Genomic DNA, 25761 nt, shown 5'->3' with positions numbered 1-25761 from the left:
CTTGTCAGACACTATTCAGGATGTGGATTGTCAGACCATAAGCCCAGCATGTCTACATAGAGGTAGAATAAAACCAATCAAGGCAATGGACCAGCTCCACCAGATGCCATTTATTATTAGCATTGCCTCTTTGCACTCCCACATGTGCATCTGTACAGCTGCTTATTTATTTGAACCCCTTGACAAAAGCACATACTTCACCTTGCATCAGTAAATGAGTTTGAAGAGTTCAGACAAGTCCTCTCTTTTTGTGCTTGATGGATATATGTGGAAACCTTTCTTTTCAGGTATTTTTTCAGGCTGTAATGATGCCCAAAAAAAAACAAACAAAAAAAACACTTAAGGACTCTGTTTAGCCTCAGCCAGTACTGTGATGCACTCTATGTAGTTGCATACCACTGAGTGATGGGAGTGATTGTAGAGTACAGTATTGACATACAGTGCAGTATAGGGTTGTTATCAGCTAACAGGGGAACATGCAGAGATGAGACACTACATGCTTTGAAATGCCATCTCCCTGCGACTCTGTTGTAGTGCTGCCCAGGAGACCATTATGTGCTCTCTGTGTGGCAAATTCACATAGTGTTGTTGGAGAAGCTAAGATAGATGTGGAAGTTTCCAGGATTGTTTGGACCATTGCGGAGGAAAGGAGCTTTTCTTTTGGGGATGTGTAGGCTTGGATGTGATGTTATCCCCAAAGTGGTGTGATTCTGCTCTTTCTGTTTTACTCATATCTTTTGACAAGCTTTTGGGGAAATGAATTTTTGCTCTAAATTGTCATGATAAAATCCTTATTTTTACACTATATCTTATTACACCTGAGGGCATTTTTAACAATTAGCTACCACAGTGCGAGGGCAGCAACCGCTAGACAAGACTCCATTGAAGTATCACTGAATATCATCCCTTCCTTATGGGGAAAACAGTATTTGTCATATCATTGTTGCATTTCAAACAGTCACTCTCATTTTTATTGTTCTTTATGCGAACCAGCTGGTGGATCTGACTCTGAAGTCTGTATTTTTCCAGTGTTAATCCACAAACTGTTGCATGAATGCCACAATTGTGAGCTGTGTTGTTTAGTCTACTTCATTGCACAGATCCTATTTCCACTTTAGAGGTTATCAGTGTGAGACGAAGAGATAGAGAAATCTGACAAGGAAGTCACACACTCTATCTCTCACAGGAGAACATTTATTTAATTTGTTTTAAGACCCCATGGCATGTTCATTTCCACCCATTTAATTTTTAATCTTGGGCACCTCTAGCTTTGCACCCATCATAACTCCAAATAATCTGCAATTATTTCAGACTGATAAAGCCCAATATCATAAGGAGAGCCTCCTCCTGAAAACAACAGTATCGTTTGTGAACACCCACAACTCCTATTGCCAGTTGCAAAGCTACAATAGCGCCTAAGCAAAAACACTTTGACAAATAAGCTACATCTCCAACAATACCTCAGATCCTGCCTGACGTGTTCCAGCCAGAATGCGAAAGTGGACAGCACGGTGAACTGCAACAGCATTAATTAATTTGAATGTCTCCTCCACAGATAGGTAAACAACGCTATATGTACCCATGAAAAGAGATGTGTAACACTCTAAACAAAGCATGTAATTGAATAGCCCCATATTTTCATAATGCAGACATAGCAACTTTTCCAGCCTTACAACAATCCTCTCTACAGAAACAAAGCATTAAGAGCAATGTGTGTGTGTGTGTGTGTTTTTTTTTTTTAACTTACCATTATGTCCCACTGAGTAGTAGAAACATCACTCCCTTTCAAGTAGCGCCAAGGTCTGTAAATCCAACCAGTGATCGCTGCGTCCTCCCCGACAAATCCCTCACATTACAGGCAGCCACATAAACAGGTAGCGTTGCACCGATAATAACATCATGGATCGTTAGAATCCTCTTGCCAGCACATCACATGCAGCAGACACACTGGCCTCAAGCAGTCGAAACAAACAGGCACTGTGTTCCAGGGGAATCCAGTGTTGATGAGCTGATCATTCACCACCCCAGGGTGCTTCACTGGCGGGCCTCCTGTAGGTCTCCAGCTGCTCCATTCACACCACGTTAGACCCGGTCAGGTGAAACAGCGAGTCCCTGTACAAGAACATTCCCGGACATGCAGTAACCTCAGGCCCTGTATTTTCCTCCACATGCTCTGGTCACAGTGCAGCAGCAGGAGGTAAAATACAGTATATCCACAAAACTGTGTGTAGGAGAAAAATTCCGCTTTTACAATGGCACTGGTGGATGTCAGGCAAGCTCACATGAAACCACAACTGCCTGGAGATTGTGACCATTCAAGGGAATCCGTGAACTACTGCGTATAAGACTTTACATAGTTGGAAAAAAAAGACTCGCCAGCAAGAGTTCAGAAGACTTGTATAAACTGAGTTACTTCTGCATAAAAGTACAACAGCATAGGCACATGTCGGTTTTTGAGCTTTCAGTCACTTTTAGGATGATAATTCATCGTTTTAACATTGTAGATAGCTCAGAAAACACAGAAAAGCATACCATGGGCTCTTTAAAGATAGCAAGGGAGAACAAAACATCAGCAGTTTGGGAAGTTAAGCGCCATCTTTACCTTCCTCTGTTGTTCGATGAAAATTGTGCAAGAACAAAGAACCGCACATTTTCACCATGCGACTGTACCATCCTTTTCATTTGGGTATAATTGGGTGCAAGTTAGCCTCTGGTACAACAGATACAACTAATTAGGCTCTTGTGCGTGTAATTAAAATGATGTACCATGGCCAAGCTTCCAGCAGGGTATGTGTTTAACAAAAGCAATTAAGAAATTTATCACTTGGAAAGATCCTTTATCCATTTTTATCTGAACATCAGGCCCATCTTTGTTTGTTTTTAAAGACAAAGGCAAGTCTGTCCTTTGTCATCGTCTTCTGCCTCTTAAAGGGACTCTTTGGTGGCGCTGGAGCTGTGGAGAATTAGGTTTGATCCTGGGAGGCTGACACTTATCAGGAGTGTTGTGATACGTGGGGCTCAGTAACCTCCTTGGAGATTCCTCTTTCTTTTCCCTCACTCTTTTTATATTCTCTACTCCTCCCTTCTTTCCTCCCTCACCATTAAGCCTTGTATTAAAGATTCATATGGCACCTACAGTGTATTCAGAATACACTACGCCCCTCCTGCTGCTCTCCTCTTCCTCCTTGTTCATTCTGCCCTCTACCTTCTCCCCTCACCCGTTACCCACCCCCCTCATATCAGTGAATTCCCACTAATAAGGGTACTTAGTGTAAATCCTCCGAACACCCCTTTCCACAGCGGATTAGCGTTCTCACCCTTGGCGACGAGAACAATCGGTTGAGAGGGGCAAAACAAAAGGCCTCTTGTTGGTGATGTGCTGTTTTGGATCCTGTAGCTTGTTTTCTCTCTTTCTCTCTCTCGCTCTTTTTTCTTTCCTTGGGCTAAGACAGACACTCATCCTCTCTGTCTCCCTTACCTCTTACACAGCTCTTTTCTCTCAGTCTTGCATGTTTTTCTTTCTGCCTTAAGCTCTAATTTCTCATTACGAGATAGGCCATCCATGCACATATGCCTCTCTGACCACTTATGGATTTGTTTTCCATTAATAAATTTCTGACTGAAGCTGATGCCATCCTTCAGACCCAACTCAAACTGATTCTTGTAATTTCTGTTCAAGTAAATACAAGTTCCCTGAGGACGGATATCTTTCCCATCACTATCCTCATGCGTTCCCCTTCCTAAAAACCAATAGGAGAGACAACAAAGTTCATATAAATGATAAATAGTTGATGCAGGCATTTATCCGTCTTTGTCTTAACACGCTCTATCACATGTAGAAATGAGGCAGCTCACACTAGCCCCACCGGAGTCTTCTAGCAATTAGGCAAATGCCAGAAAAACACATTAATCTTGCTATTATATCTAGCCTTGTTAATTTATAGTTGGGTTGGAGAAGCTCGCTCATTAATTGGCTGTGTTGGATGACACACAGCGAAATTACATTTGCATAGATCATTTTTAAATTGCCACCTAACATCCAGCTGGGAGCAATGCTGAGAATAAACCCTTTGGTTTTAAGTGTTGCTTGTTTGACGACAGTTTAGTAATGAGAGAGAGCAGGCATGGAAAAATAGTGAGTGAGAGAAGTCAGGGAGCTGCGGGGCGTTTAAGCTGTGCTTTGAGGTAGCCATCTCACCCATGTCTCCATACAAGCAGAGAAATTGGCTGTACTCAGCAGACCAGGACAGAGATAGCAAGTGGTAGGAGGGGGCAGAGCGGGTGGCAGAATGGGCACCCAAGCAGGAGGGAGAGAGAGAGTCAATTCCAAAAAGACTTCATTCCAAAAATTGAATCGTCAATTTTCATTCAGCCGACCACTCTGCAGGATTGGAAATGAATGAGTGTCAACGCACTGGTTGTCCTGGAAATAGAGGTTAGCCCTGGAGTGAAATTCAGTCGTGACAGCGTGGGTGGGTTGGGGGGCAGGCGCGGATAAGTGGTAGAGGGGAAAGAAAGGTGGACTAGAATCAAAAGTGAAATTGAACACAGGGCCTGACCTTGGCATGCTCGGGTCTGCGATGGCCTGGGCGATAATTCCTCTTGCTTGAGCTGCGCAGACTGGCAGCTTTGGTGTGACCGAGTCTGAGAGAAGGGATGGCTGTAATTATCAGCAGAAGGCTCAGGAGATAAAGAGACTGAAATGTGGGCTCCACTGGCAGAAATCAGCACTATCTCACATTCAAACATAATGCTTGTCACCAGTTATGACTGGTATATGCGTGTGCGTGTGAGAGGGTGTCTGCACCTTCTTCTATTAATAAAAAAAAAAGAGCATGCTGTGCGCGTCTGTCTTAGCCCCCTGCCTACATAAATCCAGACTTTGATGTTTGGCCACCTCCACCCTACCACATCTAAAATCTGGATGTGACAGAATGTCAGCGCACTTATCTGACATGAAAGACACAGTGGCACCTTTAGAGATGAGGCGCAGATGCTCTCGCTGACACGCCTCAGCTACGCCACACGACCAGCCCGTAAAGCCACCATGCTGCTTATCAGACCATCTGCAATCTGATTAAAGCAGCTTATTTTAAGGCGGTGGGGAGCTAATTCCCCCTGACCTTTTGTGTGTCTGCATTTGACTAGAAGCGGTGATCACACAGAAGACTGAGCAATTCATCAAAAAAAAATTAAACCAAAAATAAAATGTAGTCATAAAGATTCATTAAGTCAGAAATACAGGTGTAGATGTGCATCATTTCATATCTCACCAGTGGAGTAACATCCAGATAGTTTTCTTAAGTACTCTTGTAAGTAAAAGCTCTGAACTAAAACACTAAAGTCAAATTATGTAAGTGTCTGCTATATTGAATTGTTGTTAGAGCTTTATTCATTTGTAAGTAGAATTATATTGTTGCAGTTGGTCATGATGCAGCACTGTTGGACAGTTTCCAAAAGTGGAAAGGCCCAGTGTGATAAATAATTAAAAATTTATTTTAAAGAAATTGATTACCATTGAAAAGAGTGTGGAACATTCTGACTACACTTATTTTCTTCAAGTTTTCAGAAAATAAGGCGTTAGGACTCAATTCTGGAATAAAGTTACTTGATAAAAAATGACATTTCTTCAGGGAACAAAAACATTTAGGGTGATATGTTTTGGATAAAATATTAATTAATAAACAGTAAATGTAATGGACTAGGAAGTACAATATTTTCCCCTGAGATATAAAAGTAGCATAAAGTAGCATGAAATTGAAACACTTATTCTTCTGCAGACTTTCAGTGTAAAGGTTTCACTACTGACCTGGGGAATAATATCTTTTAGCCTCTAGCTCAGGCTACAGGTAATGTGTGTATATTTTTTGCGTGGGTGACTGTTTGGAACACCTCCTGCCTTCTAAGTACCTCACTAATATGTAGAGTCCATTTTTCCAGGATTACAGGTGGTGGCGAGGGGTAGGGGTGTGAAGTTGGGGGCCCGCTATATGCAGTTCATGCCAGCAGACATCCAACCTTCACTGCAGCTCTAGCTCTTTACGGCAGCCTCCTGGGAAACAGAGCAATCATGGCTACAAAGGCTGTAGTCTGGACGGGCTTAGGGGACTCTGCAATTGTCTTCTTTTTCCTGACAAGTTCATTCTGGCCAGAGTGTGTGTTTGTGCATGTGTTTTTCGCATTTCTCAGAGTATATAATTAGTTGATTAATAGAGAAAATTAAGGTCATGAAGTATAATGGAAAAACAATATATGCAATACACTGAATGTATAGTACATGTAGATAATCCACCAGGATTCTCCTGATTTATTGAATAATAATTTGTTTATACATTTTCAGAACAATGAGCCCGAGGTGTTGTCTTAGAAAAAAAATTTGAGCAACACTCCAAAACCTTAAAATACTCAATTTACTACTGAAAATGATTTAAAACAGACAACAATGTTTTTCTTTCTTTTGTTTTACATTTAAGAAACTGTAACAAGGTAATGTTTGGCCCTAGTTAGTGACATAAGCAGTTATTTTGTTAATAAGAATCTTTAATTCTTGAGTCAGACCACTTTTACCTGTCCAGAATCACGACTTTGCCTGGAAGGGCTTTACAATCTGTAGAGCATGTGACATCTCCTATCCTTAGAACCTAGATTTATATGAGGACCAGATAACACATTTTTTCTCACATTTCCTGTCACAAACACCTGTCCACTTGTCAGACAGACTGAATGCTTTGGTAGTAGCGGGACACAGCAGTGGGGAGGGCTGGCGGTCTGAGTGGCAGCACCACTGATCATCTCTGTGATTTCTAACTTAATTAACCCGGGCGTCACGCCTCTGCTCCGTCAGAGGTTCACTATCTCCTCTGAGATCTATGGTGATGAAGAGCAGAGAAAGACAGAGAAAGGGGCAAGACGAGACAGATCAGAACTTGTCCCATCAGCAACACATAACTTAACCTCCTCTTAAATGATAATTCTGTTTGTTAGACCTTTAGTCTCATAGTTTTGGCCATCATTTTTTTGTCAGATATGGCAATGCTGTGTTTGTCAAATTAACTGCTGATATCTAGGAACATGGCGATATCATGGGCAAAATGCATGTAGTCAGATGATGAGACAGGTTGTAAACAGACCAGCAGGTTAAAACATTCGATGTAGATGCAAAATGGTTGAACCTGTAATGTTAGTATTAGTCCTTCAGTGCTCAGGAAAACTGTGTGCACAACTATCAAGCAAAATTTGAACCTGTAAATCTGTCTGTAAACTCAGTTGGATATGTACATTAATATTACTGATTTACCTCATTCTGTTCCAAATTAGTCTGGCTAACCTGGGGTCCATTAAAAACAGTTTCTAACTTGTCTTACTTCTCACCTCCATGAACAATTTCTTAGTGATGCTGGAACTGGGACTGACTATTTTCCTTCCTTGATTAATCTGCCAGTTATTCTCTTGATTAATTGTCTCCAAAAACAGTGGTAGATTTCAAGCCCAACATAAAACCTTCAAACTGCATGTTTTGTCTGACCAACAGCCACAAATCCAACAGTATTCATTTTGCTGTCACATGGGGGTAAGGGCATGTATTGTATTGGTTGTGTGCTCCTGTGTTGCTGTCTGTCCTGTGCCTTGAACTCAGAAAATGGCAGAGGGTATGCAAGGCATGGTGTTCTGTATGCAAGGATGTTGTGCTGTACATTCTTAGATAACATTATAAATAGGGAGTGTGCATGGCAGACTTTGCTCTTTGCCTGCAGAGAACTCTGCTTTCTGTATGCAATGAGTCCTTTCACGAATGCTTCATAATTAAACACCACAAAAGACAGATCTTGTGTTCTTCACTCTATACTTTTAATATTTCCCAAAAAGAAACAAAGACTTTTGGTGGTGTTGCTTAGAAATAATATGTAATTATGTTTAGAGTGCAGCTGTAACCCAAATAGCATCAACTCTTGCACAACTCTTCAAGTGTAGTTTAAAAGTGCCCATGACTATATTTGGCTGCTAACTTACTCTGCCCCCAGCAGTTAGTAGCACAACAAACCTTCAAACAAAACCTTAGTTATCCCCCGCTCACTTGCTCCCCCGAGGCCTGACTCAGACTGTCTGTCTTTCTGTCCGTCTGAGCTCTGAGGATATGGAAGTGCAGACTCAATCATCTCAAGAGTCAGAGAGGGAGGAGCGTGTACCCACAAGAACCTGTAATGAATTCCCACAACCAACAAGGAATTTAAAAATACCTCGGCTTTGCTGTTTCTCAAGCAAAGAGGGAGAGAACCAAGACAGGAGATTGATCGGTGACAGTGCTTTCTCTCTCTCTCTCTCTCTCTCTCTCTCTCTCTCTCTCTTTTGTTGGCTTCTCTGTTCTTTGCTATTTAGGTTATTTCCTTATTTGGCTTTTTCTTGAAATCTGCTATAGAAATTGAGTCTCTTTCTCGTTTCCTCTTTTCACTCATCCTTTATCCTTCCCTCCGTGCCATCAATCTCTTCCTTCCCTCCCCCTCTCTGTCGTCCTGTCTGTCTGGCCATCTCATTTAAGTCAGTGACATTTGATGTGAAGTTGCACAGGCCTGAGAGCTTACACCCACTGACTCATAAAAACACACATGCGCATGGAGGACTTGATGTGGAGGGAAAGGTCAGTCTCTGAGGGCCTAATCACCCACTCTCATTGAGTGGCTTGCTCACTCAGTCACACTTGATTGAGTGTGCGTGCGTATGTGTGAGAAATGTGATCACGGGTGAGACTTCATTGGTGTATGTAGGCGTGCATGAGTCTGTGTGAAAGGGATAGATTGCGCCTCAGTGCTGATTGGTGTGTGAAAGTGTGTTTATCAGAAAATGTGCATTCCTGACTTGTGAACGTACGATTAACAGATGACCGCTTTGGGTCAGGTGACACACGCATACAAATGTGCTTGTAAACACACGCACACACAGTCCTCTTGCCTGAACATGTGGTGTAATCAGCGGCCTTATCAGGGGAACTATGGGGATGTAACAGGCTCATTAACTTCTCCCTGAGCCTTCTTTAGAGAGGGAATTGGCCAAGACAAGTGGGCCACACTTTCTCTCTACCCCCTCTTAATACAGTGTTCTTGACTGTTTTTGCAAGAAGTGACTCTGCACATGTGATGTTTCTTTATACTTTAAATCTCCATCTCCTTCGTGTTTCTGTGCTTATTGCCTCATTAGTGGACTGTGAGTGCCACCCACCTTTGTTTAGCTTAGAGCAGCCGCTGGCAGAACAGGGCAGCAGGGATTAAGTATTAAAGAACGGCAGCAGCTCTGGGGCTTCTGTAGCTCAGCATTCGGCCACTGAGGCCTGATAATGGTGTTTGTTTAGCCATTAGTCAGGCCCTGCTTAGCAGCTCTTTCCCCTCTGGCTGCAGCAACACTGATAGATGATGGATGAAGATTGTAATGGTCGGCAGATGAAAGGATATAGAGTGATGTTTTGAGAGTATCAAGACTATTTGGTGAAAGTGTGTCACACAAAGGAGAAGTTTGCTTGAGAAGTCAGTGAAGTTTTTTGCTGCTCTTGTCTTACGATCTGAAGTTTTGTGTTAAGGGAGGCATACATACGTTTTTATCACAGTATCATTACCATAATCTGGAATCTTACTGGGGCTGAGTTGACGGTTGCCATCAGAACACTCAGCATCCACACATTTCGACTCATCTTGACAAGTGACAGGCACCTGCCAGCTCACACAATAGAACTATTGAGACTCAGTCAGCAACATGTGTGGCTGCCCTCCCTCAGTACTTTTCGTTCTGTCCCTCGATCATCTCTCATCTCTCCTGCCTTCATTCTTGTGGTTACTTCTCTCACTTATTCAGCTCACACATGTCTAGACAAAACCAGAGAATCTCACCTCTCACAGCATCTGCTCCAGAACACCTTTTGTTGAGGATATGCTTTTTTCCAAGAATGTTATGAGAAGTTTATCAGGTGCATATCTGCTTAAGTCCACGAATTGAACAGTACATTTAACAGCATGTATAAAGTTCCTGTATATTTTTGTTTAATGTGTAAACAAGCTGAAATCTAAAACCCCCAACTTTAGGGACAGTTACTTGCTGGAGCTATTTGAGAGCAGTCAGTGTGCATATGTTGTAGTCTGCACTTTAACACAAGTATATATGATTACATGCTGATTACTTTTGGCTTTCTCCACTTAGCTGATTTCTTCAGTGTCATGTAAAAAAAATCTGGTTTCCATAGTCAAGGTAGGGGGTTAGACAGATGTGAATTCCCTGGATGGATTGTCATGGAGAATGCTGATTTCTTGAAACCAGGTTTCTAATCTGGATTTTATAGGTTTGCATGTGCAGGACAAAGATTCAGGCAGGGAACGTAATGGTGGTGTGGTTGGATGAAAGGATTTCTTTACACCTACAGAATTATACTGGCCAATATGTCCTTGTGTTTAAAATACAGCATTTTCATGGAAAGTCCAAAAGAAACAGAATCAGCCTATAGAAGTCTTGTTTGTTTCCACTGCTCAACATTTAACTGCTTGTTAAATTCAGACATACAGTGACAAGGTCAACTCTGTCCTCTCGTTGCATCATCACTCTGCTCCAGCACAGACACACAACTCAAAAGTGGTAGTGGAGTTAGGAAAAGAATCTGATTACTGTGCATGTATATGCAGCTTTACAGTAACCAGGTTACTCCAGTGCATGTAAAGGCCATCTCCGATTACCTGAGTAACCTGATTTCTTTGAGTTCTCTGAGTGAGAGTTCTTGAGCCCCTGTAAATATACTGACTGAGTTTCACAAGAGAAGGAGCAGAATTATATTCACAACATGTGTTGTAGATGCAGGGCTATGGAAAAGTGTTTATGAAAACATCATGTTTGCACTCTGGCTCTGAATTACATATTTATTTCAGTTTTTTAAGTGTTTGTCCCAATTAGATCAGTTTTTTTAATAAACATTTTGACCTTCTGTTCTTCTCCTTTTAAATGTGCACAGGTTTTATGCTTTCATTACAGTGAGGTTATTAGTTTTGGTACCATGCACAAAGACCAAAACATGAGCTCACTAATGCATCGGGCAACCCACGCTATAGCTAAAGATGCCGCACAGAACTACTGAAAAGACCAGTAACGTGTTAGCAAATTGTAAACTGGAAATTGACTTTGTTTTTCATTTGTGTACTAATTAAGCAAATAAGGCACAAAGTGTCACTTTGTGTCTTTGTTTTACCACTGAGTTTTAGAAGCGTACAAGTATACTCAACAGAAGCAAGGTCGCTTTTTCTCCCTGCTCCCAGTGTTTAAGCTAAGCTAGACTGAACATGTCCTGGTTGCAGCTGTGTACTTCATGCTCAGACATGAGATTGAGCTTTCTTTTTATCGGACACTTTGTGGGGGAAAGCAAATATGTGTATTCCCCTAAATTTGTACCTATTTCAAATGTACACTGTCCTTACCCACTGTTCATGTGAATTCCTACAAGAGAACTGGCAAGCAGTCAGTCACCATAAGATCAGAATTCCCCTTGAAACCAAATGAAAGCTGGGCACTGAGACTAAACCACATTACAAGATACCTTCATGCCTCATTGGTGTTTATGCTGGTGAAGTGAAATCATTATAACCAATAAGCTGTGTAATGGATTCCTTCCCAGCAGTCAGTCTGCCTGCCTGACTTCTTAATTGTAGTTGCATGTGTGTTGAAACGTGAGTGCTTGCTGTATGTAAGTGGAGGCTGAGTGTGTGCCGTTGGCAGCAGATCGCCTCAGGGTGGTGCACAGATAAGAGAAGCTGCCCTCCAACCACAGGAATCAGGAGTTTAGGTCTGTGTGTGTGTGAGAGAGAACAAGCGTCCAACCTGTTGAAGTGCCTGTGAGCAAGCCTCTGAATCATTACTTGTTCTTAAAAAGGAGCTTGAACATTGACAGGCCCAGTGAAGCAATCCATTAATGTGTCTCAGAGAAATGAGAGTTGTTGGCAGTCCTGAAACATTAAGTCTATTAATCAATAAGTTGATGGATGGAAGAATTTTCAACAACATATTTGATAATTGATCAATCATTTGAGTCATTCATCAAGCACATATTGGCATTTTTGCTGGTACAAACTTCTTAAATTTGAACTTCTATATTATTGTAATTTGATTAACTTTGGCTTTTGGACTCGGACAAAACGAGCAGTTGGAAAACCTCATTTTGGGTTCTGGAAACTTGTCATGGACACTTCTTTATAGATTAAACAATCAGTGTATTTGCATCTCTATAGCTGTTGTTTCCATTTACAGTGTAAGTCAAGCCGATCAGAGAGCTTGTGTATGCATTGCCTAATCGTGCAACTATTTGTGTATTAACAACATTCTGGATGTGGCAGCAACACTGAAGGAGCCGTTGGCTCCTGAATGTAACACTTCTCTGCCAGGCCATTTAAACAGGATCCTCACATCCGCCAGCTGTGTCCACCCTGCAAACAGCCACTCTCTCCCACTAAGGAGCTGCAATATCCATCCTGGGGGTGGTGTGGGGGAGGCCTGTTAGCATTGGGAGATTAGCTCAAGCTGCTGTTGCTGCCCAGACCGAGAGAGGTTGCATTTGTGTGTTCGTTTGAGAGACAACAGATATTGAAAGATTATAAGAGACACTGAGGTTGGCAGATGAGAGAGAAAAGTCTAGTATTGAGTGTGTCTCTGTATGCATCCCTGTGCGCATGCACGTTTAAATATATGCTCTGCTTAAGTAGTTTGTGTGTGTGCTTGTGGTTTTGCACTGCTGCTCTGCTCAAGTGTCCAGCTGGCAGAGGGGAGATAGCAGGAGCCTTGAAAATGGTGACAGAGCAGTAAACAGACACACAAACAGCCTATCAGTCCTAATGAGGGAAAGTGCTGTGCCCCTGATTCATGGTCATACATCACAACAGACAAACACACACATGAGGGCAGACACATGGACACATGTAGACACAAGCACAAAGGCATGAGACAAACACACACACGATATAAAAGGAGGTTAAAATGTGATTCACACATTCATTGGGTCACGGGCCATCTTTAAAGGTGTTAGCATATTTAGGCCAGAGCTGCTGGATCCCACTGAAACGGACCTGGCCCATCACTCCCCCTGCCTGTGCCTAGTGCCCTGGATACAATGGCTGGGCTGGCTGCTTTGGTGCGCATGGTTCTCCCAGTCAGTCAAATTGAAATAAATGAACTGCCAACCCTGACGGCGGGGTAATTGTTCATATGGAAATTGGATTGCCATTGTCACACAGGCTCCTCATTGCAACCCATGAAACAAATTCACTGTAAGGATGGGACAAGAGCGTCTGCATGTCAAAAAAATTAATAAATAAAAAATACAAGATGGGAGACATGCAGAAAAAGAGTTCTTCTCACTCTCCCACTCCATGTTTCATCTTTAACAATGCACTTGTTCTGCTTATCCTTCCCTCAATGGTGTCAGGGAAATAAAGGACAAGAATCCGCCCCTCATTTCCGGCTCCTCGTATAACTCCTAACCCACGTTATCATGTTGCCTTGTATACACTTTATCAGGCTATTTCAGCACTCCACACGCTGCGAGAGACATGGGAAGATTTGCTTTAGAGCATTAACCTCTGACTCACCTCTCCTTCCCCACCCTCTCCACCCAGCCCTGGGGTCTCTGGGGCCATGCGAGTAATTTAATAGCAGTTCACTTTTATCTGTCTATAACAGTGAAAGCAGCTTCAACGTGAAGACAACCCCCACATCAATGTCAATCCCTGGCATCTGTCAAAGCCGGCTCTCCGATAAAGAAAGTGCTGAATATGAATGATCCCGGTATGGGGTGAGATCCTATTATGTTTTTGGGGTAGGGTGTTTGTTTTTTATTTATGATATCAGTTTTCTTTCTGTGTCTGTTTTAATGAGTGAGAGAAGCACTCATGCTGGTTCAGAACTTGCCAGGTCAGCAGCTGTTTGTGTGCATGATCTAATCATTACACACACATATTTCCCAACCCTCTCGTTTTCGTATCTCTCCTTCCTGATATTTGGCTCCCTCATGCAAGCACAATCACACACTTCCTCCTGGCGGTTATCATTCTAAAAAAGGGGAATGTGGGTGTTTTGTGGCAAGAGGATTGGCTGAGAGGCGTGCTCACTGCCATGCTGGGTTTTACTGCCCCTGTGTCAAAGAAACACAGTATGGCAGTTTGAAGAGAAGAGTGTCTCTGTGTGGTCAGAGTAGGATTACCTTGTCAGCACTTCAAGCTGCGCCGGTGCACGTATTGGTGTGTGCACGTGTACCTTTAAGCCTGTGAATCTGTATGTGTTCGTGTGCACACCTGCCATTTTTCAATTATTGTTCATTTTCCTCTGCTGAGAGCTGCTTTTCCTGTCCAGACATGTCCCAACTTGTGGAGAGAAGGTGAAAAAGATGACAACAAAAGGACTGTGTGCATGTGTGTGGCGACTAGCAAGCCAACAGAGAGGCACGCCTTCATGTGCAACTTTCAAGTCTGTGCATGTACCTCAACAGTTTTTCTCTTAGTGTTTATTTTCCCTCCAAGCAAAGAAATAATGAATCACAGAATCATGACTATGCAGTTTGTTCACTTTTTTCCTAAAGTAAGCGCAGTATGGCATCAGCATTTATAACAGCACAACGTTCGGCACTCATTGAGATGTCTTCAGTTCAGTCGGTTGCTAGTTTAAGCTTTTGTATTCAGTCTAGAAGTTTACAAAACTAGGCCTGCACAAGCGCTGTTTGAGTACTTTAACATTCTCATGTACTTATAAATCTACAAGTTAAAGTGGAACGACAGGATGATTCCAATCTTTGTCCATGGTGTTTACACAGGACACAAACCTTTGTCAAGATGTGAGGCATTCGGCTTGGCCCTCATGCAATAACACTATTTTATTCTTGTCCTGAAACTTCATTCTTTTTTTCTGAAGGGTTGCTCATACACGTGTTCATAGGCAGATTCACTAATATGTGTTAATTGCACAAACCTGTTTGTTTCAGACTGATGAATTCCACCTGTTCACAAGGATGTGCACTTTGGTGACATTTGATCATTAGCATCATCCAAGGTGTTGAACTGCTATATACAGCTACATGTTCGGCTACATTTATGAGCAGGTTTCATTCACAAAATTGTCAATTAAGAGTCAAATTTCACACCTTCTATTCCCGCTGTCAGAAAAATGGGAGTCAAAAATATAACAGATGTAGCAGCATCAGTGGTGTAATTATGAAACGTGAAACAATTTAAAAAATATGATTAGCTGCCAAAGCTGTGCCATCAAAGACAGAGACAGACAGAGAGAGAGAGAGTAGTTTGATATGAGTTTAGATGCTATAAGATGAAGAAAGCTGGCCATGATTTATAGGTGAAAGGCAACTGAGAGGGTGAGAGAAAATCAACCTATAGTAGCAAGAATTTTACTAACCACTGGTTTGTGGCCTATGTGAATGAACTACATAGTCAAGCCAAAATGTGCCAATAACATGAAATGAATTGGTAAATCATATGATGAAAAGATATGATAACCTCCACTAATTTTACATTGTTTGTATTTTTAATTGCATTTTTTTTAAATTGGCTATTTAAACCCCTCATTTACTTAGAGTAATGAATTATAGTAATTATTAACTCTACATAACTCGAACAACAGGTTTGGAGCACTCGTTACATTTGGTCGTATTTAACAGAAAATTCTGAATATGAGAAAATTAATGAATTGCACAAGAACTCCTAATTGACGTTCATGTGCCACTTGAGAACAGATTTGTTTGAGATTGAGTGTCTAACAATAAGATACAGTACGTTCAAAACCACAGAACTGGATCGAATGCACAAATTAACTGATTAAAAAATGCACTACTGTTCAAAAGTACACCCTCATTTTCATTTCCAGTTTTTTTTTTTTTTTTTTTTTGGCATTTAAGCAGTTCAGCTCCAGTCAATAATCTTAAATGGTACAAAGCTAAGAAGTAAACTGCCAGAGGGAGAAAAAATCACCAAAAACGGGAAATGTTTGAAAATTTTATATAAAACAGGCCTTTTTCAGGGATCAGGTAATAGGTTAACTTACATCTTTTCTGCAGCAGTGGAAGCAAATTAATCCTTGAAAGCTGATGCAAATAATCCCTACAGGTGTCCCGACTTTGTTGATAACTTAAAACAACTCATTCTCTCTGCACAAAGAGAGAGATGGAAATGACTGTTTTACTGCACCCTCTGAGGCATTTGTTTGAAAAATGCAATTAACAAAGGAAGCCGGACTTTTTCAAGGTTTCATCCTATAGCAGGATAATGACCCAAAAAAAACCCACCTCCGGGCTGTGTAGAAGAACAGAACAAGACTGTAGCTTAATACAGTGTCCAGACTCTTCCAGTGCAACTCATTGGTGTGAACTTCTGCAGCGGTCCATCCAAACAATATTTGATTTCTGTTGTAGAATGAACACCACAAGCGTGTTTGGCTGTTTAATTTCACAGTCTGTCAGTGGTGATGATGATTCATTGTCTGTTCAATTTATAGATTTGGTGTTAAACTTCAAGAAAAAAAAATTGCTGGTGAATGTAAGTAACACCTGAGCCAGAAAGATAAGTTGAGCTCAGTTCAGTGGCAACAGTCAAGCAGTTGTGCTGTTCACAGAATCATATTTTTCAGATGTGCCAACTCCATTACCATAATGTGTTTCATTATTATTTATCCCAGGCCATTGGAGGCTTCATTAGGTGCAGGCTGATGCAGTACACAGGCTCTAAATTTAGCTGCTTTTTATTTATTCAGAATAGCCACGTGTTAGAAGGTATACCCGTTTGCAAGGTTCTTTCACAGCAGCTTAGAGACATGTTGAGGAAAGAGAGGTGGGCTGGTCTGGAGAGAAATGGACCTCATTCTACCTGTCATACCCACCAGACATCTGCCTCTCTTCAGCTCTTTGAAGCCTCTGTAATTCCAGTGTTCGGGATTAAACCCATGACAAAAGGATGAAAAGTGATGGAGCAACAGAAGGAGATGTCCTAAGAGAGAGCAAGCGCCTTTGAAATATGTTTTGTGAAACCTAAATGAGTGCCCCAAGATGATTGTCCTTCCAGTCTGAGAAAGTTGCTTTGTCACAGCATGTTTGATTGGAAATCAATGGAATCAAGTAATGTTCTGTCACAGAAACCACTTACATGATCCACCTTTTGTGGAGTCTCTCTGTACGGTCTGTATCATGGCCAGCAGACAGTGGACATAAATTCAGAGGGGGGTAGTTGTGCATCAACTACTGTTCATATTTACAGTTGCACTTGGAATTTATACAGTATGGTCTTTTCTTATGTAGAAAAACAGAAAATAACTGCAATATTAAGCAAACAACTGCAGTGTAATTTTAGATATTTCTGTATGGGCACAGGCCTGCTGTAGGTTTCATTTACTGTATGTACAGGAGCTGCTGATGAAGTTCCTAAACACCAGATATTCATGTCAGGTTTTTCTGTGAATTACAGAAAAACACACTAAAGGTTATTTGAGGATATCAAATCATCTGAACCTGTCTAGTCAAAACTGTTAACCATCTGGAGACCCGTGGTGAGGAAACAGTCTGGCTATGGGAGTATATTAAGGTCAGGTGACTTAGTAATGTAATCAAGAGATATTGTTCACAAGAATGGGACGAATGCCAGGTCACAGTGACCTTGACCTTTGACCAGCAAAATCAAATTAATTCATCTTTGAGTCCAAGTGGACATTTGTGCCAAATTTGAAGAAATTCCCTCAAGGCGTTCCTGACATATCGTGTTCACAAGAATAGGATAAGCACCAGGTCACAGTGACCTTGACCTTTAACCACCAAAATTTAATCAGTTCATCACTGAGTCCAAGTGGACATTTGAGCCAAATTTGAAGAAGTTTCCTCAAGGCATTCTTGACATATCGTGTTCACATGAATCGGATGAACGGACAACCCGAAAACATCACGCCTCCGGCAACGGCTATCGCCAGCACGGAGGCATGATAAATCAGGTTTAATTAAGGATGATGGTGTAAGGTGGTAAATAAGACATGGGTCAATTCTACTGACGACACAGTGTTTACATCCTCAATGCTTTGGAGGTGTCAAATAAACACCAAAATGACACTAAGACCTTCAGTTGATTGCAGCCTAAGCTTTTCCATTCAGTACAGGACCATCTGCATTCTAGTTTTAATGTCTTACACGTAGGGTTACAATGGGACAAAATTTTAACGGCATGATAACTGCCTCAGAAAATTCCATGGTATTACAGTATTACACAGTTACTATTATCAGCTACAACAACCCTCAAAGGAATGAAAAGAGAGGGTTTTTTTTTTATTGCAAGTGAGTATGACTGTTGGTTGAACTGGATTGTAGTAGTAGATTGGCCCGAAAGAATAAACAGAACTATAAACTTGATCTTAAAAAAAAATCATATAATGTTGTATAACTAAAGTATGTTAGTTTGTGTGTTATCACCAGTAGCAGAGGAAGTCTTCACATCCTGTAAAAGTATATCACATTATCATACTGTAGATATACAACATTATATGATTTTTTTTTAAGATCCTTCCTCTGCTACTGGTGAGAACACACAAACTAACATACTTTAGTTATACAAAACTAAAGTATGTTAGTTTGTGTGTTAACACCAGTAGCAGAGGAAGTCTTCACATCCTGTAAAAGTATCACATTATCATACTGTAGAAGTAGCCTACTCTGTTACAAGTAAAATATATATACAGAGTCCTATCTTATGCTACTATATCATTAATTAGCCTATCACTCATGCATCAAGAAAAGCAGTATTTGACTCTTGTACCTGCTTTAGGTGGAGCTCTGCTCAACTATTTTGTATGCAAGTGCAGCTATTGATTGTTTTAATTAATTATTTTCTCCGTTAATCGATTGACTGGGAAGAAAGGTGGATACTAGTTGCGTTTTTTTGCCTTCAATACTGGTAATAAGCAAACTTATGATGACCATCAATTTTAAATACTGTGGTACACCGTGAACCCGGTATACAGCTGCAACCTTGCACACGTTGTTGCCAAAAGGCAGTCCTGTCCTAGAGTGTGGATATCCAAACTGAGCCTGACGGGGCCCATCAGTACCCAAGGGTTTGGGGACAAGTTTCGACACCCAGGTCAAACTTTAGGCAAGAAGGCTAGAGCGCTCAAATGTTTGCTACGTTTAATAATAATGGGGAAAACACCATACAAACTCAACTGTGTTGGGTTCAGACATTATATGCTATAAGCTTGTCAGGTCCTGGTCGGGTTCAGATGTCACACTCTCAGGTCCGGGTCGAGTTTGGAGAGAAATATGCTGCCCGAGCAATGCTCTGCCTTGTCCTAAATAACCCAGAGAGTAAGGCTCTGTGAAGCTCCCCCTGTAGAGAGAAAACTTTCCCACTCTAAGACTGCCTTAAAGAGGTGCACTTAATTCTGGTATCATTATTGTGACATTTTTTCTGCGTCCCCCATGAGCATTTTCCAATTTGCCTTCACTCTTTGTCAGAGCATGTTGACTGTGTTTTGCTTATGCTGTCATCATTTTCAGGCTGCAGAACCACTTTGCAGCTTCTGCAGTTCTTGTGATGCTTCCTCGAAAATTCAAACATATACATGAGTTCTTGTGACGCCTCTTAAAGCTGACACATGCTTGTAATTGTGTTTTAACTTTGCCAGTGGAAGTGTCTTTGTGATTAAGGTTTTGTTACATTAGGGCTGTAATCATTGTTGAAATGATATTCTTTTCATTTTGTCCACCCCTGTAGTGTGCCTGTGAACTCAAATCTTTTTTTTTTTCCTGCTATTCCTCTTAGTTGAAACTTGACAAAATGTCAACTGCCCCTCCCTCTTAATTAAGCTGTGGAAACCAGCTGCACACATCTCTGCCCTGAATAAGCACAGACGAGGATTTTATTGCACCATTTCAATTTTAATGGAAATATTTAAGGCTATGAATTGAAAAGGGCATGATACATTTATGCAGTGAAATGGGTTAGCAGGGGAAGGACTGAGGCAGTAAATGGGAAGAAAAATAAAATAATCAAATCGAGTAGCGGGCACTCGAATGCAAATGGGAGACGTCAGAGAAATTAACTGGGTCCCCTCTGGGCAAATGTCTAATCAGTGGTCTCCCCACTTAGTCCAGCAAGAGAAGGCAGGTTAACATAATAAAACACAGCTTTGGCAAGTGACTTCCTGGTAGTTTCATCAAGGGTTTTCAGTTTGACAAATGTGCCTTTGGGCTTGACTGGTGAATGGGAATGAGAAAGAGGATAGTGTTGAGAGAGTGCGAGCTCGAAACCATATGCAAACATAGATGCACATTTGCTGTGTGGGCAATAGCTGCTTCAAAGCCGCCTGCAGTTCCATATTTACCACAGTCTGGACAAACAGCATTGAGCAAGGACTCCACAAGCACATGCAGTTAGCTGGTACATGGTGCTGTCTGTTTTACCGGAATATTATGTGATCATGTTACCTGAAGGAAAAAAAAACTGTAGTTCCTGAGCACCTTATGGTGGGGAAAAAAAGACTGCAAATGAAGTTGGAATGGATCCAAGCCTTTTTAAATAGGCTTTTATTGTGTTATGGTTTGAGAGCTAGCTCTTGGCCTTTATCTTTCTTCGCCCCCACACAGAGCAGCCTTATTTCTTCACCAGTAATCATTGCTGATATTAACTCAATTAAATCCAAAATAAATGCTTTTTATAAAACTAGAGCAGGGAGTTGTCATACACAAACAACTGCACAATGCACTGCTTGAAGTTTGTTTTAGTGGGTTTAACCCAATAACCTAAATTTATGTCTTGATTTTAAAGGGTCAGTTCACTCAAATTATGAGGAAAACAGCATTAAAAAAAAGTACTCCTTTTTTTGCATCCATACATAAAGTATTGGTTTGATTGTATCACTGAACATATGAATGCAGACTTTGTGCACATGGTGCATCTTTATGGTAGACTGTGTGTGTGTGTGTGTGTGTGTGTGTGTGTGTGTGTGTGTGTGTTTATGTTTAAAGGTGTCTGTTAACCACACACCTACTCTTTGTTGATGTCTTGTGTTGCTGTTAGTTAAGGTACATTAAAATGTGCATTTAACTCCATTAATAATAAAACACCTCTCTCTTTCTGTTCTCTACAGAGATGGCAAGCTGGGTCTCCCTCCTCCTCTTCCTTTTCTGCCAGTCAATCACACAAGGCCAGGAGGTGAGCAACAATATTCCAGTCCTGGAGTTCACGTCGGCGACCCCCATCAACAATGTGGTCCAGGACCCGCAGACCGGTCGCATCTACCTGGGAGCAGTCAACAGCATCTTCCAGCTGGGGCCATCACTCCACCAGGAGGCTCATGCTGAGACGGGCCCCAAAGAGGACGCCCGGACCTGTACGCCTCCTGCTTCAGCCTGTCAGGACACTAAGCCCATGGCCAACCATAACAAGCTTCTGCTGGTCAACCCATCCAATGGTTCACTCATAGTGTGCGGCAGCCGCTACAGAGGCATCTGCTCCCTCCTCAACCTCACCAATGTGGATCAGCAGGTGTATTACAGCGACAATAAAGGAGAGAGGACTTATGTGGCTAGCATAGAGGACAATGTGAACGTGGTGGGTGTTATGTCCACCTACTCAAAAGATGGACACACCTTCAGTGTGTTTCTTGTTGGGAAGGGCTACGGAAGCTTGGACAGCACAAAACTCATAAGCACACGAATCCTTCAGGACTATAGGGACTGGGTTGTGTTTGAGAGCATCATCGAGGCATCTACAGTACAGACAACACCATTTGTTCCCAAGTACCTGCATGACTTCCGCCATGCATTCAAAGATGATGGGTTTGTTTATTTCCTTTTCTCGCGGACTCTTGATGGTACGGATAACAAAAACCTTACCTTTGTGTCTCGTCTTTGCGAAGACGACCACCATTACTATTCCCACACAGAGCTCCAGTTAAACTGTGGTCAAAATAACAGATACAGCAAAGTGCAAGCTGCGTATGTAGCTTCTCCAGGAAAAGAGCTTGCACGTGTCATGACCGAGTCAGGTATGTATGGGAAAGTGTTCTCGTGGAACAAAGTTCTGTTCATGGTTGCGAGTCCAGATGATGATGACGGGGACTCTGCTCTCTGTATGTACCCGCTCAACTACATCAATGAGCGGCTGGTGGATATCATCACCGCCTGCTACAGTGACTATGGGAAAATTGCAGGGTTTCCTGCCGTGGACATGCCCTACTCATATAAAATTTCTGGATTCTGCACTTCAAAAATTGATGTAAGTGTTTCTTCTCTGTTAGCTGATTGAAGTTTTAAAAAAAGTTTGTTTAGAAGAATTCCCTTTGCAGTACAGTAATCAGTGATGCACAGATGTGTCACTGAAATGCCCCGGTGTCCTAGTCTTTGTTGTAAAGATTCTTTGTATTGTTCTGTCTAAATCTCTTTATTCTGCCTCACACATTTTCCCTCCTCCTCTGTCTTTTCCCAATTCCCTCAACTCATCCATATAAAAGCGGTAGGCAAATAGCGGTCTGTGGGCCAAATCAGGCTTTCTAGCTAAAGTCTTGGACCCTGTGATAGTTGACATCAAAGCTTAGACATAATTTTTACACAAATCTCCTGTAGATAATGTATATACAAGGATTATGTAAAATTCAGTAAATCTGAATTCGTTGCATGAAAAGAGGCATGCATCTGTACCAGGTGATCTGAAATGTACATGGCACTGAAATATATAAACTTGCAAGATCAATAACGTAATAATAATTGAAGTTAAATATGAAGTATTATTAAATAAAACAAGTAGGTCTTGAAATCAAACTGTTAAAATTCCACAGCTTTATCGTGTTTGGCAACAGCATATTTATGTTTCAAAAATACAAATAGGTTTCATTTTAACAGAAATGCCACACTGAGAGCATGCCTTTTCTTGAGCTACAACCTTAATCAGAATCAGTTTTACTGGCCAGGTGTGTCAGACACATGAAGAATTTGACTTCTGGTCGTTGGCTGAAAACTAGTTTTTCAGCTTTTCAGAGTAGCTTCTCTTTGCTACTGTGTGTTCCTGGCCTGCCTGTACAGGATCCTGTCCCCACTTCTGTAGGCCTCCTCTTTGGCATGACAAAGCTGCTTGAGTTGTACTGTGAACCAGGGCTTGTTGCTGCTGTATGTGCAGAAGGTCTTGGTGGGCGCACATACACATCCTCACAAAAGCTGATGTATGATGTCTCTGTGCCAGTGAATTCATCCAGGTCTGTAGACATAACCTCAAATACACTCCAGTCTGTGCAGTCAAAGCAGCCCTGTAGCTCTTAACAGTGCGTTTGTACAACCATAAATGAGGCTGGTCACTTTTCATCATGTGTACATTTAAACTAAATCTCATAATGCACCACAGGATGTTCTGTATTTTTACATATTAAAACAGGTTTATGTACGTAACTCTATCCCACACTTGCTAATGGGAAAAACAACCTTATGCCATTGGATACAATCCTAAAACAGAGTTAAATTTAAATAATACATTTATTTATATTAATTATAAGAAATGCTCAAACAAAACATACTAAGTGCACCTGTAAAACTTTGGCCTTCAGTGATTAATGGTGAAAAAAAACTGGCTCATGGTTAAACTTCAGTGCCATATAGCTTACTTAATAGACAACCTGTTTTCTGTCTTATAGCTTTATATTTAAGGGAACACAATAACAATAATGTGTTTTGTGCTTGTTCTCCTTTACAGAAAGATATGTTGGAAACCTTCAAGTGTGGTGCAGACTTTCTGCCTTCCCCTCTAGCCAGCAAGCCAAGCTATGCCTTAAAGGTAGAAGCAGTGCTGGTCAGGCCAGGCCTTCTGACTGCTGTGGCTGTCGCTGTGGAAAACGATCACACCGTTGCCTTTTTGGGCAACAGCCAGGGAGAGGTCTTCAAGGTGGAGTTGTCCTCTGATTAGTTGCTTTTCTTCTCTTTTTCCTTTAAATATTTGCTTGAGGGAAGCATGAGTGGGGATTTATAGACCTTTTTGTTTTTCTGTCCAGGTACATCTGACCGAGGAGTCGTATGTCTACAGCAAGACTCCTGGTGACACCATAGGCGAGAAGGTCAACAAGAACCTTTTCTTTGACCTCAGTCAAAGCCACCTCTATATTACTACAGAGAAGAAGGTGTGTACATCAGAGACCTTTTGTAATACTTAACATACATAATGTGTCTATGCAGGAGCGTTCGGGTACTTTATTGTGTGTAGGTCACCTGCGTGTGGCAGCACTCAGAGATAGATGCACAGCCACTGTAGTCACTTAAAGCCATTAAAAATGGTCTTGAAGCCTAAACGACAATCCTTTAAATTGTAGTTGCGCACATAAAGCATGAGTTAAGGTGCCTTTGTAGACAGTTCTATTGATTAAAATGGAAGTGCATCTGTTATCCATGAGAAGGATGACTAAAAAACACAAGTGAAACAAATCCTGTGTAGATGTGGTGTAACAGTGACTTCTACACTGGCTTCTCTATTACTGAGAATTTTATCTCAATGACAGAGGACTCCTTTATTTTTTACCACAAATGATATGGTATATTTCCTTTTGCCTTATTAAGAGAAAGCTGAGTTGGTTATAGAAAACACAACTAGATGACTCATAACCAATGTAGAAATATCTGAGAGGTAGGGTCTGGCTCTTGGAACAATCTGTTTGGTGCTGATCTGGATCATAATCCAGATCCAGGAACTTTTTAAAGGATTCTTCATGGTTGTGAGATGGGGCTGATTTCAGTATTAATATAATCAGTAGGTTGTCAGATTTGATGCATCTTCAGAAGTTACTGAGCTGGATCCTGAAAAAAATTGTCATTACTGAGTCATCATTTTACAAACTAATAATGATGTCAATGTAATTCCAAATGCTAGGGGTAGAATAATCAAAGAATAATATTATGAGGGTCAAACTGCCATGAGAATATTGATTTTGGATGTAATGGCATTATGGGGACAGTGAGCTGCCTAGGTGCAGATTTCTGCTCGATTGTTTATACTCTGTACCATAAATACATAATCAGTGAAGGAAGAATTATCAGCAAAAGTAGAAGTAGTCTCTTTAGGGAACTGTACCTTTCAGAATTTTAAATTATTAAGTATATAACATTATTGAACTATTACTGAATAAGATAATTGAACTATAAGGAACCTGATAATAAAACTGAATTTGTTTCATTTCCAATCATTTGATTTCGGATTCTGTTAGATGCATACGAGCAAACTGATGTACATATAAAAAGTAAATGTGCTTAGTCAGTTTCCATTACTGGGTAAAATACACATTTGGATGTAGACAGAGGGAACAGTTTTAGTAATTAAACATGCGAAGCAGACGTGAGAAACCATGTGCTGTGACAGGAATTGTGTTACTCCCACTCCACACACCTGCAACAAACAAAAGCATCGCTAGCTGTACTTAAAATGCTTCCTGTTTTGTGTAGTGTCTCCCTAACATACACCATTTGATCATATTTCGTGTCATAATCCTCCAGATCACCAAGGTGCCAGTGCAGACCTGCCTCCAGAAGAGAGACTGCCAATCATGTGTGGAACTGAGGGACCCTTATTGTGGCTGGTGTGTCCTGGAAGGCAGGTGAGGATCATACACGTACACTCAGCACTCACTCATAAATGCATGAACACAATGGCGGACTAACACACACACACACCTACACATGCAATTCCATCTGCAGAACACAGCAGGGTATTTGTTCAGTGTTTTATTGCAGACACTTTTCGT

General features: G+C 41.3%; 1 protein-coding gene across 1 annotated transcript in view; it reads left to right on the top strand.

Moving 5' to 3' along the window:
- plxnb2b (plexin b2b) overlaps positions 1-25761 on the top strand; it is a 123378-nt gene that overhangs the window by 61084 nt on the left and 36533 nt on the right. Inside the window, 4 exon segments of the mRNA XM_020622156.1 lie at positions 21136-22265; positions 23730-23918; positions 24025-24150; positions 25514-25614. Coding sequence (XP_020477812.1) covers positions 21138-22265; positions 23730-23918; positions 24025-24150; positions 25514-25614 — 1544 coding nt within the window. The 5' untranslated portion in view covers positions 21136-21137.

The sequence above is a fragment of the Monopterus albus genome, unplaced genomic scaffold, assembly GCF_001952655.1.
Source record: "Monopterus albus unplaced genomic scaffold, M_albus_1.0 scaffold7.1, whole genome shotgun sequence".
NCBI classification, from domain to species: Eukaryota; Metazoa; Chordata; class Actinopteri; order Synbranchiformes; family Synbranchidae; genus Monopterus; species Monopterus albus.
Note: the sequence above shows the minus strand (reverse complement) of the source record. Positions and strands in the feature narration are given on the sequence as shown.